General features: G+C 43.8%; 2 protein-coding genes across 11 annotated transcripts in view; one reads left to right on the top strand and one right to left on the bottom strand.

Annotated features, from left to right (window-relative positions):
* LOC117312543 (kynurenine/alpha-aminoadipate aminotransferase, mitochondrial) overlaps positions 1 to 21,300 on the bottom strand; it is a 33,737-nt gene extending 12,437 nt beyond the window's left edge. The window contains exons 1-12 of one of the 4 annotated variants that reach the window (XM_073805741.1): positions 21,127 to 21,297; positions 20,599 to 20,767; positions 19,489 to 19,621; positions 16,190 to 16,264; positions 12,522 to 12,731; positions 11,199 to 11,264; positions 9,876 to 9,958; positions 9,369 to 9,465; positions 4,506 to 4,567; positions 3,942 to 4,006; positions 2,261 to 2,367; positions 1,296 to 1,543 (exon numbers count right to left, since the gene is read on the bottom strand). In XM_073805741.1, coding sequence (XP_073661842.1) covers positions 1,505 to 1,543; positions 2,261 to 2,367; positions 3,942 to 4,006; positions 4,506 to 4,567; positions 9,369 to 9,465; positions 9,876 to 9,958; positions 11,199 to 11,264; positions 12,522 to 12,731; positions 16,190 to 16,264; positions 19,489 to 19,621; positions 20,599 to 20,636 — 975 coding nt within the window. In that variant the 5' untranslated portion in view covers positions 20,637 to 20,767; positions 21,127 to 21,297 and the 3' untranslated portion in view covers positions 1,296 to 1,504. Of the gene's footprint in view, positions 1 to 1,295; positions 1,544 to 2,260; positions 2,368 to 3,941; positions 4,007 to 4,505; positions 4,568 to 9,368; positions 9,466 to 9,875; positions 9,959 to 11,198; positions 11,265 to 12,521; positions 12,732 to 16,189; positions 16,265 to 19,488; positions 19,622 to 20,598; positions 20,768 to 21,126 lie in introns of those variants that run through there. The other 3 variants (XM_033857545.2, XM_073805740.1, XM_073805742.1) reach the window with 3 other exon arrangements.
* LOC109549527 (uncharacterized) overlaps positions 1 to 21,343 on the top strand; it is a 129,090-nt gene that overhangs the window by 76,390 nt on the left and 31,357 nt on the right. The gene's annotated exons all lie outside the window — the stretch shown is intronic.

Below are 21,343 nucleotides of genomic sequence, written 5' to 3' on the forward strand. Positions count from 1 at the left end.
GATCTTGTCTTTCTGGTGGGCAGGTCCACGTCTGGTGGTGTGTTTTGGGGTGTCTGTAGACTTACTATGATTTTGGGCAGCCTCTCTGCTAATGGGTGGGGTTGTGTTCCTGTCTTGCTAGTTGTTTGGCATAGGATGTCCAGCACTGTAGCTTGCTGGTCGTTGAGTGAAGCTGGGTGCTGGCGTTGAGATGGAGATCTCTCGGAGATTTTTGCTGTTTGATATTATGTGCAGCTGGGAGGCCTCTTGTGGACCAGTGTCCTGAAGTTGGCTCTCCCACCTCAGAGGCACAGCACTGAGTCCTGGCTGCAGCACCAAGAGCCTTTCATCCACAGGGCTCCTTAATTTGGGATGATTCGTTGTCTATTCAGGTATTCCACAGATGCAGGGTATATCAAGTTGATTGTGGAGCTTTAATCCGCTGCTTCTGAGGCTGCTGGGAGAGATTTCCCTTTCTCTTCTTTGTTCTGACAGTTCCCAGGGGCTCAGCTTTGGATTTGGCCCCGCCTGTGCGTGTAGGTCGCCGGAGGGCGTCTGTTATTTGCTCAGACAGGACGAGGTTAAAGGAGCCGCTGATTCGGAGGCTCTGGCTCACCCAGGCCGGGGGGTAGGGAGGGTCACGGAGTGCGGGGCGGGCCTGCAGCGGCAGAGGCCGGCGTGACGCTGCAGCCTGAGGCGCGCCGTGCGCTCTCCCGGGGAGCCGTCCCTGGATCCCGGGACCCTGGCAGTGGCGGGCTGCACAGGCTCCCCGGAAGGGCGTGTGGCCAGTGACCCGTGTTCGCACACAGGCCTCCTGGCGGCGGCAGCAGCGGCCTTAGCGTCCCATGTCCGTCTCTGGGCTCTGTACTCTTAGCCGCGGCTCGCGCCCGTCCCTGGAGCTCTCTCAAGCAGCGTTCTTAATCCCTTCTCCTCGTGCACCAGGAAACAAAGAGGGACGTAAAAGTCTCTTGCCTCTTCGGCAGGTCCAGACCCCTCCCCGGACTCTCTCCCGGCCAGCCGGGGCGCACCAACGCCCTGCAGGCTGTGTTCACGCCGCCAACCTCAGTCCTCTCCCGGCGCTCCGACAAAAGCCGGAGCCTCAGCTCCCAGTCCCGCCCGCCCCGGCGGGCGAGCAGACAAGCCTCTCGGCTGGTGAGTGCCGGTCGGCCCGATCCTCTGCGCTGGAATCTGTCCGCTTTGCCCTCCGCACCCCTGTTGCTGTGCTCTCCTCCGCGGCTCCCAAGCTCCCCCACTCCGCCTCCCGAAGTCTCCACCCGCGAAGGGGCTTCCTAGTGTGTGGACACTTTTCCTCCTTCACAGCTCTCTCCCGCTGGTGCAGGACCCGTCCCTATCCTTTTGTCTCTGTTTAGTTTTTTCTTTTGCCCTAACCAGGTACGTGGGGGGTTCCTTGCCTTTTGGGAGGTCTGAGGTCTTCTGCCAGCGTTCAGTAGGTGTTTTGTAGGAGTTGCTCCACGCGTAGATGTATTTCTGGTGTATCTGTGGAGAGGAAGGTGATCTCCGCGTCTTACTCTTCTGCCATCTTCCCGGAAGTCCGGAGTCTAATCTTTAAAAATACTGAATCACTATGTTATATACCTGAAACTAATGTAATATTGTAAATCAACTATGCTTTAATAAAAAAATAATTTCATAGCGAAAATACTAGATGTATACAACCTCTTCAAGAAAATGTATCACAAGTGGTCATAAAATCTGGGTGGTAAAATTATGGGCTATTTAAAATTTTTTCATTATGCTTTACTGAAGTATAATGCTATCATGAGTATGCTTTACTTTCATAATCAGGAAAAAAAATCCTTCTATTGTAAATACTAATGGCTTATATTTATCAAGCATTTACCATGTGCCAGGTATTAGTCTAAGTGCTTTATCCATATTGACTGCTTTCATCATACCAACCCTAAGAGGGAGGGATTCTTATTATCTGCATTTTCCAGATGAAACTCAGGAAGGGCAGCTCATCCAGTGCCACATATCGGGGCAGGGCTGGAGCTGGGATTCACACCCAAGGACGTGGCTCCAGAGACTGTGCTCTTAGCCACTAAGCTAATCAGTAGCTGAGCTGAATGACTGTATTTCCCCTGGTTTAGACCAGGAGACTAATTCCGTAACCCAAAATCTATTCTGTTCTTAGTAAGGAGTTCATGTATCTGATAGGCAAACATTATGCCTTGGGTTGGCGGGCAGTGATAAACATCTCTTGCCATTTTTATTAAGATATTACTTTAAAGAAAAAATATAGGTTTTCTTCCTGTTTTACCTCTTTCTTAAAGGCTTTCTCTTCAATCAGTTTTCTTACATCATGAAGGCCCTTAATTTTAATCCATAAAAACATTCCAGCAGTAGGAACATGCCATTCTGCCAAACCTACAAACAAAAGAAGAGAAGAAATGTTTCCCGAGACCATTTTTGATGATGTCAGCTATATCGCTGAAATGACAAATTGCAGTTAACTAGTATTTCCAAAAAAGTTCCTTTGGTGATAGCATTTTTTAAAAATATAGTTTTAGGAGTCATGAAAATTGGTGTTCTGAGTTTCATTTTAAAAAGTGAGAGGAGGGTTTGAAAGGGAGAGAGGGGACTCGTGTATATTTCTGATTTTAGTGGGTCTCAGGGCAGTGCAGGAAATCCAGTGCCATGCCCACCTCCCTTTCTTAGATCTGTCCCTAAGCCAAACGCGGCTCTTTCAATTTTAGAAGAGGATTCCTCCACCCTTTCTAGAGCCTTCTAGTGTTTCAATAAATCCTGTCGTTTACATAATCGTTCAGAAGTCCAATGAATTGAAGTTTTTATTGCAATGTAGTTAAGAAGTACTTAAAATTCAGGAATTCCTGGTGTATTTGTAGGCTTTATATTTCATTGAACATAAGGATAGAGAAACCAAGAAGGAACAAGAGTTATTTTGATTTTTACCTTTAAAAAAAAAACCTTGATGTTGATTAAAACCTTTTTTTCAACTTCACTATAGGAAATGGTAGTATAGTACTCTTATCAAAAAGGTAGTAATTGTGTTTTTACCAGGACGACATAGGGAACAAGATATGAGGGAAATAAGAAGTGAATACTTTGTATTTACTATTATTCCTACAAAAGGCATTTTTAGTGGTGTAATTAAAGCCGGGTAATTCATTTTACTTTCTTCCTTAATAGAAGGGTAAGCTGTGACAAAGCGAGAGAGAGGCATGGACATATATACACTACCAAACGTAAGGTAGATAGCTAGTGGGAAGCAGCCGCATAGCACAGGGAGATCAGCTCGGTGCTTTGTGACCGCCTGGAGGGGTGGGATAGGGAGGATGAGAGGGAGGGAGACACAAGAGGGAGGAGTTATGGGAATGTATGTATATGTATAACTGATTCACTTTGTTATAAAGCAGAAACTAACAAAAAAAAAGAGTAATTTAAAAATTAAAAAAAACAAATAGTAAAAAAAAATCTAAAGCATTTTGAAATCAAATTAGCAATAGAAATACTACTGATTAATGAGGTTCATGATTAAAAGGCAAATCATCTGTAATGAGAAATCCACCTTAGACTGTACTTAGTTTGTACTATTGTACTGTTTTGTCTTTATAGAGTCTAGTTAGAAAAGGAATATGTTATGTCACAATTCCTCTTCTATTTGGAGCAAAATTTTGAAAACCTTTTGAGTACAGATATTATTTAGCTTTAAGTAGATTATTGCTGGTGTTAGACTAATTGGCCATTTTTCTTTAAACCACAGATTCTTTGTAGCAGTCAAGTATAGTAGGAATGCGTAGAATTGTGCCAGGGCTTGTGCTCTTACTTCTGAGATTATTTATAAGGTAACATTTTCTTGACAAGAATACTCCTGGACCCTGTTTCCTTCCCCAGGGTTATTAACAATACTCTGTGGTGTGTATCACTCACTCATATAAGGGCTACTGTTCATCCCAGGACAGGATGTAAGTTCCACTCACCACTTAGCCACTTGTCTGCAGCTGCCAATAATGCATCCCTCTGCTTCCTATAGAAATCAGTAACCCTAGAAGAACAATAAAATGCAAAGGATGTGTTTAGTACATTGATTGCAGAAATTAAAAGGCTCTGAAGTCCAGTCTGTAAGAATATCTATTTTCTATCTTAATGAAAATGTTGAATTCTTTTTTTTTTTTTTTTTTTTTTTGTGGTACGCGGGCCTCTCACTGTTGTGGCCTCCCCCATTGCGGAGCAACAGGCTCCGGACGCGCAGGCTCAGCGGCCATGGCTCACAGGCCCAGCCGCTCCGCGGCATGTGGGATCTTCCCAGAACGGGGCACGAACCCGTGTCCCCTGCATCGGCAGGCGGACTCTCAACCACCGCGCCACCAGGGAAGCCCAAAATGTTGAATTCTTGATGAGGGAATAGAGCATATTTATTTGACCTGTTGGGTGGTAAACTTTTTACCATTGTGGTTTTTCCATTATTTTGGAATAATTCAAAAATGAAAATTAATAGAATGAAGTCCATTTCTGTGTAAAGTATGGAACCTAAAATACAATACCTGTCTACATGAGCCAGGAAGCCCTCTTCTCCCCATTGGTACAGAAGCTGTGATACCAGGAGCTAAACAGGATGAGACAGTAATAAGGTCATCATTCATCCTCTGAAATGTGTTTTTTGCCCAAACGTAAAAGCAAACCACTCTTGATCATGTGCAAACCACCCTAAGAGGATGCTACAGGCTGTACCAAGCTTTGTAGAGCCAGCAATTTATAATAAGATTGATTATTAACCATGACAAGAATAATAGTAAAAATAACAAAGTATTTATGTGGTCCTTGCTATGTGCCGGAAACTGCTGTACCATATGAACGTATTTAAGCTAAGTTGATCTTCGTAATACCCTTATTAGGCAGGTCATGATTTCTAATATACTGAGGAAGAGACTGAGGCACGAGATGAAGTTAACTTTCCTGAGGTCACTGCTCCTCAAAGAGCCTGGACTTAAGTCAGACTGTCCAGTCCGAGATCCACCCAATAACTGCTGCCCTGGATGGTCTCTAAATATACAACACATACAGTCGCAGAGGGTTTCTACAGGCATGTGCTCCGTTCACCATGTTTCTGTTTGGCTGAAGGCTTCCCTAAGCTGTGTGGCTGACAGGGTCTTGGTGCTCCGGCCTGTTGTCAGGCCTGAGCCTCTGAGGTGGGAGAGTCAAGTTCAGGTCATTGGACCACCAGAGACTTCCTGGCTGCATGTAATATCAATTGGCAAGAGCTCTCTCAGAGATCTCTGTCTCAATGCTAAGACCCACCTCCACCCAATGGCCAGCAAGCTCTAGTGCTGGATGCCCCATGCCAAACAACTAGAAAGACAGGGGCACAACCCCTCCCATTAGCAGAGAGGCTGCCTAAGTTCAGTCTCACCTCAAGAAACAAGAAAAATCTCAAGTAAACAAGAAGAAAAGAATAGCAAAGATCAATAAAACTAAAAGCTGGTTCTTTGAGAAGATAAACAAAATTGATAAACCATTAGCCAGACTTATCAAGGAGAAGAGGGAGAGGACTCAATAAAATTAGAAATGAAAAAGGAGAAGTTACAACAGACAGCGCAGAAATACAAGCATCTTAACAGACTACTACAAGCAACTCTATGCCAATAAAATGGACAACCTGGAAGAAATGGACAAATTCTTAGAAAAGCACCACCTTCTGAGACTGAACCAGGAAGAAATAGAAAATATGAACAGACCAATCACAAGCACTGAAATTGAAACTGTGATTAAAAATCTTCCAACAAACAAAAGCCCAGGACCATATGGCTTCACAGGCGACTTCTTTCAAACATTTAGAGAAGAGCTAACACCTATCCTTCTCAAACTCTTCCAAAATACAGCAGAGGGAGGAACACTCCCAAACTCATTCTACGAGGCCACCATCACCCTGATACCAAAACAAGACAAGGATGTCACAAAGAAAGAAAACTAAAGGTCAATATCACTGATGAACATAGATGCAAAAATCCTCAACAAAATACTAGCAAACAGAACCCAACAGAACATTAAAATGATCATACACCATGATCAAGTGGGGTTTATACCAGGAATGCAAGGATTCTTCAATATACGCAAATCAATCAATGTGATAAACCATATTAACAAACTGAAGGAGAAAAACCATATGATCATCTCAATAGATGCAGAAAAAGCTTTCAACAAAATTCAGCAGCAATTTATGATAAAAACTCTCCAGAAAGTAGGCATAGAGGGAACTTTCCTCAACATAATAAAGGCCATATATGACAAACCCACAGCCAACATCATTCTCAATGGTGAAAAACTGAAACCATTTCCTCTAAAATCAGGAACAAGACAAGGATGCCCACTCTCACCACTATTATTCAACATAGTTTTGGAAGTTTTAGCCACAGCAATCAGAGAAGAAAAAGAAATAAAAGGAATCCAAATCGGAAAAGAAGAAGTAAAGCTGTCACTGTTTGCAGATGACATGATACTATAAATAGAGAATCCTAAAGATGCTACCAAAAAACTACCAGAGCTAATCAATGAATTTGGTAAAGTAGCAGGATAAAAAGTTAATGCACAGAAATCTCTTGCATTCCAATGCACTAATGATGAAAAATTTGAAAGAGAAATTAAAGAAACACTCCAATTTACACTCCTAGGAATAAACCAACCTAAGGAGACAAAAGACCTGTATGCAGAAAGCTATAAGACAGTGATGAAAGAAATTCAAGGTGATACAGACAGATGGAGAGATATACCATGTTCTTGGATTGGAAGAATCAACATTGTGAAAGTGACTACACTACCCAAAGCAATCTATAGATTCAATGCAATCCCTATCAAACTACCAATGGCATTTTTCACAGAACTAGAACAAAAAATTTCGCAATGTGTATGGAAATACAAAAGACCCTGAATAGCCAAAGCAATCTTGAGAACGAAAAACGGAGCTGGAGGAATCAGGCTCCCTGACTTCAGACTCTACTACAAAACTACAGTAATCAAGACAGTATGGTACTGGTACAAAAACAGAAATATAGATCAATGGACCAGGATAGAAAGCCCAGAGATAAACCTATGCACATATGACACCTTATCTTTGACAAAGGAGGCAAGAGTATACAATGGAGAAAAGACAGCCTCTTCAGTAAGTGGTGCTGGGAAAACTGGACAGCTACATGTAAAAGAATGAAATTAGAACACTTCCTAACACCATACACAAAAATAAACTCAAAATGGATTAAAGACCTAAATGTAAGGCCAGACACTATAAAACTCTTAGAGGAAAACATAGGAAGAACACTGTTTGACATAAATCACAGCAAGATCCTTTTTGACCCACCTCCTAGAGGAATGGAAATAAAAACAAAAATAAACAAATGGGACCTAATGAAACTTAAAGCTTTTGCACAGCAAAGGAAATCATAAACAAGACAAAAAGACAACCCTCAGAATGGGAGAAAATATTGGCAAATGAAGCAACTGACAAAGGATTAATCTCCAAATATACAAGCAGCTAATGCAGCTCAATATCAAAAAACCCCCACAAACAACCCAATCCTAAAATGGGCTGAAGACCTAAATAGACATTTCTCCAAAGAAGATATACAGATGGCCAGCAAACACATGAAAGTATGTTCAACATCACTAATCATTAGAGAAATGCAAATCAAAACTCTAATGAGGTATCACCTCACACCAGTGAGAATGGCCATCATCAAAAAATCTCCAAACAATAAATGCTGGAGAGGGTGTGGAGAAAAGGGAACCCTCTTGCACTGTTGGTGGGAATGTAAATTGATACAGCCACTGTGGAGAACAGTATGGAGGTTGCTTAAAAAACTAAAAATAGAACTACCATATGACCCAGCAATCCCACTACTGGGCATATACCCTGAGAAAACCATAATTCAAAAAGAGTCATGTACCAAAATGTTCATTGCAGCTCTATTTACAATAGCCAGGACATGGAAGCAACCTAAGTGTCCATCGACAGATGAATGGATAAAGAAGATGTGGCACATATATACAATGGAATATTACTCAGCCATGAAAAGAAATGAAATTGAGTTGTTTGTAGTGAGATGGATGGACCTAGCGTCTGTCATATAGAGTGAAGTAAGTCAGAAAGAGAAAAACAAATATCGTATGCTAACACATATATATGGAATCTAAAAAAAAAAAAGGCTCCGAAGAACCTTGGGGCAAGACAGGAATAAAGATGGAGACATAGAGAATGGACATGAGGACGTGGGGAGGGGGAAGGGTAAGCTGGGACGAAGTGAGAGAGAGGCATGGACATATATACACTACCAAACGTAAAATAGATAGCTAGTGGGAAGCAGCCACATAGCACAGGAAGATCAGCTCGGTGCTTTGTGTCCATCTAGAGGGGTGGGATAGGGAGGGTGGGAGGGAGATATAAGAGCAAGGGGATATGGGGATATACGTATGCATATAGCCGATTCACTTTGCTATACAGCAGAAACTAATACAACATTGTAAAGCAAGTATACTCCAATAAAGATATTAAAAAAAAAATTAGTTCCAGAAATTGAACAAATGTTATGATCAAAATAAAGAGATAAATTGACAAAAAAAAAACAACCCCCCCTTGTACAGTCGATACATGAAGTTATACAATATATTCAGAGATTTTCTATCCAAAATGGAAGTTCTAAATGCAAATGGATAATGAAATTTGCTTGATAACAGATACAGGAAATATGGGAAAGTCCCCAACTTGATGAAACACGGGGACACGTGCACCTTGTGGAATGCATAATGTCAAAGAGATGTCCCTTCTACATAAACTACCCCTTTTGAGTCGTTAGGTAGCAGTCCTGTCCTCATGGTTGGTTCTCAAGATTGCCTTAGGGATGGCTCCAATCATTTCTCAAAGCTTGTGAAGAAATTTATACATTCGCCACAAATAATTTTACTGTATTTAATTAAAATACATTCCAGCCGCTGTTTGTAGGGAGCTTAGCACATGGGCAGTGAAGGGAGAGATCGGGCCACGATGTGGGTTTGGAACCCTTGCTCTCAGATTCCAGGACAGCGAAGCTAACGGTGTGTTACTTCACCAAAACTCTTCTGTCGAGTCCAACACAGTTTTCATGGGATTCCTGGGCTAGATGCCAGGACACAGCTGAATAAGATCTCTGACCCTCAAGGAGTTTGGTCTACACTGTGAAACAGTACCAGGTCCATTCAAATCTCTTTTGGCTTTTAGAGCAAACATCTGCTGTGCGTGGTCTCCTAATTCAGTGCATGCGGAACTAGAAATGCAATCAGTGATTTCTCTCCCTGTCATGTTCACTCAGTCTTATTTGCCAACATCTATTTTGTTTTATGATCTGAGTCAAAAAAATTCCTATTTCCTAAGTTGTCCATACCTGGGCAAAAGTGCTGGGGTGCATTGTTGAAACTTGTATGTGTAAAACAATTCTCTCAATCAAGGGCTTTGGACCAGTTATAAACCCTATTCGCAACCTGCACAAAGAGAGAAAAGGCACAATACCAACCCTGCATTAACAATTAATACCTTGTTAGTGATTTCATGGGGAAGAAAGTTGTGACCTGGGGACAAACACACTTAGTTAACACATTCTAATAAAACTACTTATTTAAAATACACATTTAAACTTAATTGTACACTTAAAATAGACCACGTATTTCTAAATGTGCTCTTTCATATATGCAACCAAAAACCTGACCAGTCCCCCTACAGCTATAAATTTAATGGCCAACTATCTTTGACCACTGGGGACAGATTGGGAGAAAAGCCTGGTATTAATAGATAAAATCAAACGGGAATACAGGTATCTTAAATGAGAACTGTTAGCTGAGGTGCAGCCTCTGTCACCTTTAGTTGCAGCCTGCAGGCACAGCCAGGGCCTTACCCAGAGGACAGGACTTTGGAAAAAGAGTCAGCTCGGATGACACGCCCATCAACGTCCATGGAGAGAAAAGTCGGTGCCCAGGGCTTGAAATGGAAGAAAAATACTGTTGGTTTGGGAAGTCTGTTAGAGCCCGTATCCCTACTTTGTGCAGAGACTGGGGAGGAATGGATTTGGAGAACAGTAGGACAAACATCCTTTTCCTTGTCTTCATCTCAGCCCTTTGAAATGGAGTAAGAACCAGAGATGCACGTTCTTCTATTCGTATCTGCCGATCTTCACGGCTTTTCTGCCAAACACACACACACGTCCTCGCACTTGCTCACGCTGCCACTCCCGTGAGTTTAGAGGAACCTCACACAGGACCTCCTCGTCCCAAGACTTGAGATCCAGGATGAACAGATTTCGAGGAAGGATTCAAGAAAAACTAGTTTGGAAAAGACCAAAGCGAAGAGGGCCGTCAGCATTCAGGGCTGTTTAGGAAGAGATGCTGAGCCTTAGACCAACTAGAAACACAACAAAGGTGCAAGGGAAGACGAGCAGAGTAGTCGGTCTGCAATGCTGAAACTTCCATATTTACTTCAAACGTAAATGCCAACAAGAAAGGGGGCCATGGTCGTGTTGAAGGTGGGCGGCAGGCAGACATGGTATTCAGGCAAACTAGATAAAAAGCCAAGAGTTCTGTTTCTTCTCCGTAGATATAGAGTGGGGACTGAGTGCGTGTGTTTGTCCTGTGCAGCCCTGAGAGCAAATACAGTGTTGGATTTTGCGGAGTTGGCCATTGGGAGTCTGTACCACTACTGTTGTCTCCTAGGAAACCGTGCTCGTGGACAGTGGTGTACATATATAGTGGGAAAGGATCTGAAAGCCCATGATTCTGCAGGAAAGTCCCCGACCCTAAGTGACAGGGATGACGAGCGGGCAGCATGATGCTAGGCACGCCCCTCCTCTGCCCACCACGGCCTCATGACCGAGCGCGGCCGTCCTGCTCCTTCCGCCTGGTCACGCCTCCCAAGTCCTCCGCCCGTCAGCCACCCCCGAGAGACTGAGGTTGACATCCAAGGAGACACCCACTCCGTAACCCTGGCACGATGTCTAAGGAGCCACGACCTGGATTTGGAGTCCAGACGACCCTCACCCTTGACTCACTCGACCCTCCACGTGCCTGGCACAGAGAGCCAGCCGCTATTCTAAAGGAAAGGAATTTCTGGAAAGAGCAGTAATACCAGAGATGAAAATGCTCGGCAGCCCGGCTAAACTCACATCAGCAGAGTAACTTACAGCCACTTGTCTACTGATGGTGGGCTGAGTTGACACTGCACTTACCTTGCTGAACTGCATAAAATAGTAAGGATCGTCTTCTATGATGAGGAAGTCGTATTTTCTTGCGAGCTAAAAAAGGTTAAAGGAGCATATTTATTTCTTCAGAGCGCTCGAAGATGAAAGTCACTTGGAATCACAGTTCTTTGTACTCATTCATTCATTCATCCAAGAAGCTACTGAGGGCTCCGTGTCCTAGGAGGACAGGAGCCAGCCCTAAAAGCTCTGTCCTCAGGGAACCTACGATCTGGTGGGAAAGACAGAAGGAACGTGAGCCAGTGGATGGTGAACAGAGGGTCAGGAGGGAGGTTTTGAGGGCTGGGCAGAAGGTTAAAGAGGGTGGATGTCTGAGAGCGAGAGAGTGACATGGAAGCTCCAGGAGAGCTCAGGCCGGCAGGAAGGACCGGGCGTGCAGATGACAGGGCAGAAGATTTTAGACTGAGGGACCAGGAGCAAAGGCCCTGGGGGTGAGAAAATACTTGGCGTGTTTAAGGGATAGACGTTTATAGAAGGCATAGGTGTGTCAGGGACAGAAGGAAGGCTCTGTAGCTGCAACAAGAAGGATGTGAGAGACCTGAGAACCGAGGCCCAGGTCGCATAACTGTGCGTGGCAGGTGAAGGACTCTGATCTTGTTTTAAGTGCAGGGAAGCAGCTGGAGGAGGGGTTGTAGATCTACACTTGAGCAGGAAGGACGCCACGAGCCGGGGGCGGGAGCTGTGAGGAGGGGGGCAGTCACGGGGTCCGGGAGGGCGGGCGGGCGGCCAAGGAGACGGTGGGTTTGGATAACGTTGGTGGTGGGAGCCACGGGATGCATTGGAGGTGGGGGTGAGGGGAAGACAGAAGGAAGAGAGGGGAGGAAGAGGTGAGTTTAACACTACACCAACAGTAACGTCTCTTTCAACCAAAATATCAATTAAAGGGAAAGGAAAACCTCATAGCAAGAGCGTAATAGTTTCTTGAGTTTAAATTTATGGGGACCCTTTTATTAAAAATCATCTTCCTTGGGCTTCCCTGGTAGCGAATGGTTGAGAGTCCGCCTGCCGATGCAGGGGACACGGGTTCGTGCCCCGGTCCGGGAGGATCCCACATGCCGCGGAGCGGCTGGGCCCGTGAGCCATGGCTGCTGGGCCTGCGCGTCCGGAGCCTGTGCTCCGCAACGGGAGAGGCCACAACAGTGAGACGCCCGCGTACCGCAAAAAATAAAATAAAATAAAAAAATCATCTTCCTTGAGAGCAAGAGGCTAATCAGAGAAGGAACTTGAGAGCACTCTTCTAAAGGGTCAGAAAGAAACAAGAACACAGCCACGGAACACAATCTTTGAAAATACCTCGTAGATTTCCTTTTTGCGGTTAGTTGTTAATGAGTTCCCGGCAGGGTTGTTGCCATTTGGGACAGTATAAAGAAATTTGGGGGTGTTTTTCTTGGGGTTCTTTGAATCTTCTGGTTTCCATTTGGAAAGTATTTCTCTGAGGGAGTCTGGAATAATCCCGTGCTCATCACTGGAAATGTTAATAATGTTGCAGCCCAGTGGTTGCACCTGTGGAGGACAGGAGAAAAGAAAACCCAAGACTCAGACATGATACCGAATATCATAGTCACTGGTTCTTACAGTAACGAAAATGTTACCATTTATACCCTTAAACACAAACCTGCACTCAGCCCTACACCCAAGGGCTGAGGTGGTATTTTCTGATTCCACTGTTGCCCCGGTTAAGCTTCCATTATGGTTCAAAAATATTCCCTGTCAATTCCTAGAGGAAGGGTAGACATCCCTGCTCATATATGTCAGGCTTGGCCAGGGGTCTGGCTTTGGTCAATAAATTGCGTGCAAAAGTGATGGGTGTTCCTTCCAAGCAGAAGCTTTAAATCCCAGCTTGGGTCTCTCGTTCCCTGTTCCCTCTGCTCTAAGACTGGCAGCGGTCCAGATGAGGCTGCTTCTGTCACTCTGGGGCCTGGGATGAAGATGGCATGGCACAGAGCTTGGTGGCCTGACCATGGACACGGCGTGTGAGAGAAAGACAGGACTTTGCAGCCATAGGCCAGCGAGATAAGGAGTCAGCTATTCCACAGCATAACCCAGCCTCTTCTGACTGTATCATCTTTATAATTATGGTTAGGACTGCTTCATAAAATAGGAGTTTATTAAGGAATTTTTTTACAAAGTAAATTCATCACATACAGCATCTGTGACGCTAATACATAAAATAGTTATAAGCAGAGGTGACATTCAAAATATTGGACAGGTGGTGTAGCACGGGCACTTCAGGTGCATCCTGTGGGCCCCATGCCAGGTCAGCATTAGCTCTGTACCATGCGGGGTTCAGGGTGGTCTTAGGAGAGGAGCCAGGGAGCATAGTGGCAGTGGCTCATCAAGGCATGTGGAAGTGTTTCAATACTGTACCAATTGCAGAGGCTGAAGTTGAAAGTAGTGGCCTTGCTTATAGACATAGTTTTATAAAAGTCTTGTGTTTTTATGTTTTATGTTCATAAAGAAAAAATTGGGACTTATTAATAACAAGCAAAGGAAACCATCAACACAATGAAAAGACAACCTACAGACTGGGAGAAAATGTTTGCCAACAGTGCAACTGACAAGTGATTGATTTCCAAAGTATACAAACAGCTCATACAGCTCAATATCAAAAAACAAAAAAAAAACAACCCAATCAAAAAATGGACAGAAGACTGAAGTAGACATTTCTCCAAAGAAGACATACAGATGGCCGACAGGCACATGACAAGATGTTCAACATCCCTAATTATTAGAGAAATGCAAATGAAAACTACAATGAGGTACCACCTCAGATGAGTCAGAATGCCCATCATCAGAAAGTCTACAAATAATAAATGCTGGAGAGGGTGTGGAGGAAAGGGCCTCTGACATTGTTGGTGGGAGTGTAAATTGGTGTAGCCACTATGGAGAACAGACAGTATGGAGGTTCTTAAAAGACCAGAAGTGGAGTTACCATATGATTCAGTGATCCCACTCCTGGGCATATATATGGAGAAAAGTATAATTCAAAAAGATACATGCACCCTAATGTTCATAGCAGCACTATTGACAATAGTTAAGACATGGAAGCAACTTAAAATGTCCATCAACAGATGAATGGATAAAGAAAATATTGTCCATATATACAATGGAATATTACTCAGACATAAAAAAGAATGAAATAATGCCATTTGCAGCAACATGGATGGACCTAGAGATTATCATACTAAGTGAGGTAACTCAGACAAAGACAAACATCATATGATAGCACTTATATGTGGAGTCTAAGACAAGGATACAAATGAACTTATTTACAAAACAAACAAACTCACAGACATAGAAAACAAACTTACGGTTACTAAAGGGGAAAGGTGGGGAGGGATAAATTAGGAGTTTGGGATTAACATGTACACACTACAATATATAAAATAAATAAACAGCACGTTCCTACTGTATAGCACAGGGAAGTGTATACTCAATATCCTGTAATAACCTATCATGGAAAAGAATGTGAAAAAGAACAGATATATATATATATATCTGAATCACTTTGCTGTATACCTGAAACTAACATGACATTGTAAGTAAACTATATTTCAATAAAAATTAAGAAAAAAAAACCCAATAATTGAGTGAAGTTCTCAGAAAAAGATTTTTCAAAGAATATGCAAACACTCATATTAGTCATCAAACGTAGACTTATGCACTAAGTGAGAATAATCCAGACCCTACTTGTGGCAAATTTAAAAGGCCTTAGACTTTAAAAACACATGTACATGAATAAAGCAAGTTCATCTTGGGCCACGAGATAAACACCCAAGACCGTCGGCGTATTCCCTCACAGCGTGGCACTGGTTTCTGTTTGGGCATGTGAAAACGTGTGTTAATCGTGCTATTTACATAGATACAAGTTTCACATTTACAGGCATTGCGTAATCTTACATCTTTGGAGTTCAGGAAAATAATGCATAATTAGTATCCAATGATTAAGGCCATTATTTTACTTTAGTTTTTAAAATTGTGGTAAAATATATATAACAAAAAATCTGCCATTTTAACGTGTGGGATTCAGTGGCATTAATTACGTTCATAATGTGTGCATCTCTCACTATCAATTTCCAAAACCTTTTCATCACTCTAAACAGAAACCCTGTAGTCATTAAGCAACAACTCCCCATTTCCCCCTCCCCCAGGCCCTGGTAACCTCTCATCAACTTCCTGTCTCTATGAATTTGCCTATTTTTGGTATTTAGTACCAGTGGAATCATACAATATTTGTCCTTTTGTGTCTGGCTTCTTTCTTTGAGCCCCTGCAGTGATGGGCAGTGCTTTACTCCTCAGAGAGCTGGGAAGGCTGATGGTTAGACAGTTGTTACATTGAGTTGAAATTGTTTCCCTGTAGTTTCCACCCTTTGGCTAAAGTTCTATGAACCTGAGGACGTGCACAGACAAATCTACCTCCTCTGTCACGTGGCTAGCTTTAATGTACTTGAGGACAATTCTCACGCCCCCGTGGAGTCTTGTCTCTCTGCGGAAAAGAGCATAGTTCCTAAAACAATTCAACCTATGGTATTATTTCCATTTCTTTGTTCACTCTGGTCGCTTTTCTCAGACTGTGCTCCAGTCTGTATTCACATCGACCCAAAAGTATTGTGCCCCCGACAGTGGTGTGTTCTGACCAGGGCACAGCAGAGCAGGCATGTGGTAATATAGATGGTAGTGAAAAAATGTCTTTGTCAATTAAGTCACATTTCAGGTGGAATATTAACAAATCTGGACATGATTTTGCACAACCCAATTTTAGCACCTCTGCATTTAGACCTTGTAAGGAGAAATGTATAAAGCAGAGGGTACATTTCACATATTTTGCATATATTAATGATTCTCCTGTTTAAGAAGAAAGATGCTTTTTTATGTTTCAGTGGGCAGAGAGTTCTCAAGGTGCAGTGGTTTCTTATTTGTTATAAGAAAGAGAGTTGCCTTTTGTAGACATGTGTACTCACAGCATGAATTGTTCCTGAATAAATAGGTTCATTTACGAGGATATTATCTCCAGGATTAACGATCATTTCAAATACCTAACAAAAGAAGCATAGGTTAGCTTCGTTAGTCTGGTTTCCAGTCTTAGAAAACACCTCCCCCCCCTTTTTTTTTTTTAGTTTGGGCTCACTAGGATTCTAGAGAAGGAGTTGGCAAGTTTTCTGTAAATGCCAGATGGGACGTATGTTGTGAGCCCTCGTGTCTCCATTGCAACTACTCATCTCTGCCTCTATGGTGAGAAAGCTGTAGATAATACGTCAGCCGATGGTGTGGCTGAGTTCCAATAAAACTCTATTTACAGAATCAGACAAGGGCTGGCTTGGCTCTCAAGCCACAGTTTGCAAACCTCCGTTCTAGGTTTAAAAAAAATATATATATACACATAACTGGTTTGGCTCCTAAAATTCATGTATTCCTTCTTTGAATAATTTAAAAATCTTTGCTATAAGCCAGGACCTATGGAGACAAACTGATGAGTATAGTGGGATGGTTTTTATCCTCGTGGAGGTGCTAGTTCATTGAAAGCTAGGTTCTAATCAAATAGCTACTCAGATAAATGCATATGTAAAATCGGTGATACGCGCTATTACGTATAGATGCCAAGGCTCTACGTGCTCATTGTAGGAGGACTTGGGCACTCAGGGAACTTAGAGCATTCAGGGAGGGCTTCCCTGAGGAAGTGACGAGTAGGAGGAGGGGTGACAATACGTACACAATTTGAGAAACTGAAAGAATCCTGTGGCTTGAGGTGGAGTGTGAAGAGGAGAGTGGAAGGACTCAGAGGGAAGTGGGCAGAGAGCATCCCAGGGAGGCCTTTGGGCCAAGTGAGCCCAGGGAGAATTTTAAGTAGAGGGCGGGACCGGGGAGTCAGGTGACCAGACAGGCATTTGAGAAAGTCATTCTGGCTGCAAACTCAAAGTATCAAAAAGGAATGAGAGTACAGGTGGAGTCTGGGAAGTTTTCAGGCTCATTTGGGAGGTATTTGCTGCAGTCCTTGGGAAAGGTAAGGGTGGTCTGGATGGGTTGATGATGGTGGGGCTGGAGAGAACTGAGCGGCATTTAGGAAATCAGAACCAGCAGACCTAACTGTGGACTGAGGGGGCGCGAGGAAGGAGAGGTGTCAGGAGGGACCCCTGGATTTCTGGCTGTGCAGGTGGGGAGGTGGTGGGAGGAGTGCCACTGACTGAAAAACACCCCCAACGCTGTCTGTTCTGAGGGAGAAGCTGATGAGTGTGTTTTGGCGTGAGGTGCCTTTGAAACAGCCTGGGATGGATCAGGTGGATTGGTGGACGTGTGGATGTGCAGGGAGCCTGGAGTTAATGGCATGGACGTGATCGCCCAGGTGTGATGCCCAGGGAAGGTGTGTGTGTGTGAAGGGGAAAGAGGTTTGGGGGCCCAGCCTCACGGGGCTCCCATACATAAGGGACACTGCAAGTGGGGCAGGGCAAGGGGGAAGGGGAGCATTCCAGAAAGGAGGGGGGCTCAGCAAGGGTAAAGGAGACTCAGAGGTCAGGGAGGACAAGGCCCACAAGTCTCGGGGGGTCTTGAGGACAGTATGATGCCTCGTGACATCAGTAGAGCCACACAAGAGATTTTTCCAGCCTAAATCAGAGGGGTCCATTCTGACTAAATCTTACACGAGTCAGAGAATAATCCTTTCCCAGCCTGTGACATCTCACAGTCCCCAGGTCAAGCCTCTCCTCCCTGTATCATTTTAACAAACTAGAGCTCTTGACACACAGCACGGCCATTATCCATTGAGACAGAAGATGTGACATCTTTTTCCAATTTGGACTAGGACGTTCGATTTACTTTTCCTTATGGGCTTTTGGCCTTTTGACAACCAGTATCTTCCTCTGACAAGTTCATTGGTTCAGGATTTACAGGACATCCTAGGACCAAACAGATCACTGAGGTGGCTTGTGTATCATCTGTGGATCAGATGAAAACCTCATCACATTCATTTCCCATGTCAATTAGGGGACATGAGAAAGTCAAATATCCTAAATGAGGAGGGAGGGCTGTTTATTATTTGAGACACGGACACCTAAAATCATATCCATCCTGGGGAACAAAGTGGGAGAAATAGTAAACCGGATTCCCAGGAGGCCTCTGGAACAAGCATGGCTATAAGCCAGTGAGTTACTGATGCATTTGGCCATCTATGCTCTCTTCCTCTTTGATATGACTGATGTTGCAAGAGACAAAGAAGAAACTTTCTTGTGCATCTTTCTGGAAAAAAAAAAAAAAGGCACCTAAGCAAAGAAATTCACTGAAGTCCTTTTTTTTCCCTACTTGTCTGGGGCATCACAAATATTTCTCTTCAACAATAAAACTGAAACAGCAGCTAATCCTTTTGTTTTTCCTAATTAAGTCCAAATAGAGGGAGGAAAATTATAGTCTTATTACTTTAATACATTATTATGTAATAATAATTTAATGGAAATTCATGAAAACTAACCAGCTTTCACATTTACATAAAAAAGAAGAGCAAGAAAGCTACTCTGCTTTGAGATAAACAAGAGTCGTACTTTCATCTAGGTGTGAGGACTGAATGTAGAGCCTCCTTATCCAGGACTAATTATTCATGAAAAAGAAAAGAAACAAATAGATGAAACTGAGAACCATATATGCAGTCTCTTTATCGGGGGACCCCCCCCCAGTGGTGGTTACCTCAGTGTAGTTCCTGGAACCCAGGAGAGAGGCAGAGAAAGAGAGAGAGGGAAAGAGAGAGAGAAAGTAACCCAGAGGAGAAGTCAGCCACAGACACAGACATATACGTAGACGTGGAGGAGCACAGCCAAGAGGGAGTCAGGGCACAAGGGGCAGCCGGCACAGACGATGACACCAGCAGACACACAAAGGAATGACGTTTCATCTCAGGAGTATCAGGATACACCCTCAAAGAATTTAAAAGTCATGCGTTGAAATATCATAACCACGAACATAACTGAAATGTAGCCTGAATCTCCGAGCTAGATGAAAGTAAGCAGCGCTCACTAAGCTGCAGGTAGGGGTTGAGTTCTCCCTGAATGGGAATCTTGACCTAATGACTCAGAGCTCCGGGTCATTGATGGTGGGATCTCTGTTTAAGAGAAACCAGGTTGGTGAATGTCTTTACGTTCCATTTATGATTCTAGGTGAAGACAAGGAAGCCTTCACAACCCACAGAACATGATGCTCTGTGGCTAAGGGAGAGATGGCTGTATGGGTGAACGTAGTATTGGATGCTTCCCGCGGGTGCCTTTCCTTCCAGTCTTACCTTACAGAGACCTTCTTGGCTGCCACAGGTGACACACATGTCCATTTGTCCTTGGCTGGGTGGATAATGGATGGTGGGAGGATTATGCAATTTTACTTGTAACTGTTTTAGCCAGGATAACAGCTCTGGGAGGCTAAAGCATAAAATGCATTTAGAAATTGACAGTAGTGAAGGTCATGATAACAGTAGACAGGAACTAGATGGTGGCTTTATAGCGGGCACTGTAAAGGTCCTCAAATGCTTTTTGCCGATAGTAATATCTTTACTTTAAAGACAAGGCAACAGACTTAGAGATTAAGAAATCCACATAAGTTAATCAGTTGGTGATTAAAAGAGCTGAGATTTGAATCTACAGCTTTCTCATTCCAAAGCCTGTACTTCTTCTTTTACATTAGAGCTCTCACTGCGTAATTCAGTTTTTGTTTCCCTTAGGGAGATTTCTGTAGGATACCTAGAAGTGCAGGTTCAGTAAGTTCTTTGCATCATGGAAAGAAAAGCCTAGGTATACATTATATACAATACAATTTTTATGCACCCAACATGCATTATTCTTCAATCACAGAGCAAACAGGCTTTAATAAAGTATAATTCATAGACACTCTGCAAGTTACCCTTTATCACTGGAAGAAGACCAGCTGAAGAAAGCCTTAGAATATGTGTTCCAGTTGCCTTTATGAAATTAAATACATCTGAACTGAGGGCAACATGCTTACATAGCTGCCTGTTTAGAAAGGGAACATAATCATTAAAAAAATTCCCCAGGACCTAAACTGGCTGCTTCCTGGGTCATCCTTTTCCTCCTTTCTCCTACCCTGCTTCTTCACCTAGCTATATTCTCTCTCTCTCTTTTATTCCAGTCTCAGCTCAAATGGTACCTACTTTCAAAAGCCTTCTCTCCCTCTCCTAGTCGTGTAAGGTTGAGAAGCAGTCCCTGGCATCTTAGGCATTCAGTATCATTGCTGCAATTATTTTTTCTTCTAAAGCTCTTCCCCAAACCTTCCTTACTGCTGAATACCCAGTTAAAAAACACACACGTCACTCTATCAGCGGGCTGTAGAATATTGCTCATGAAAATGAACCAACAAGGTTACATTATCTACTGATCAGTACCCAGCACTCTGAGAATACTGTAGTGCTCTCTTCATCATCTTTTCATCAAATTGGATGGTCTCTCCGTTGTCTGTGGTGATAACCGCAGTCTTGAAAGGGAACGTGTTGGGGTTTGGTGCTCCAGTCGCCAGGGAGAGGACAGATTTCGATGACTTGCCCAATATCTCAGCTACAACAAATAAGGAGGAGAAGAAACACTTTCAGTGAAGACCTTCCTAAACAGAGATGGTTCAGCATGCTGCATTAAAGTCAATAAAACTTTAAAGTGTAACGATTTCTAGTGATAGAATGCTAGTCCGAAAGAAACACAGAAGATGCCTTTTTTGTGGGCCGACCTCACCGGTGGAGGAACTAAGGAATAGACACGTGCATCTAAGAAGGCGGAGTGATCAGGCAGACAAGCCAAGGGTCACAGTAAGAGAAGACGGGCTTCCACTCGGCCCGTCCGTGCCTGGCTCCGCGCGCACCCCTCTCTCTCCGGCGAACCCGCCCTCCCCACTCCGCACGCGCCCGCACGCTGAGCCGAACCCCGACTCCTGTGGCCGGAAGAGCCCTCTGGAGCCTAAGCAGGACGTGTCCACAGCGGCCTGCCCTCTCTCTACTGCTGATGGCCCACACTCGTGCCCGTTCCAGCGCGCCTTCTGTGCCAGGTCTGCGCAGAGCTGGGCTCAGGCTGCCCGGAGCAGCTCTGCGGGGACCGCCCCCTCCAGTGGGAGAGCAGGGCCCGCACTCACTCATGACTCGA

Source organism: Tursiops truncatus, chromosome 6, assembly GCF_011762595.2.
Source record: "Tursiops truncatus isolate mTurTru1 chromosome 6, mTurTru1.mat.Y, whole genome shotgun sequence".
NCBI classification, from domain to species: Eukaryota; Metazoa; Chordata; class Mammalia; order Artiodactyla; family Delphinidae; genus Tursiops; species Tursiops truncatus.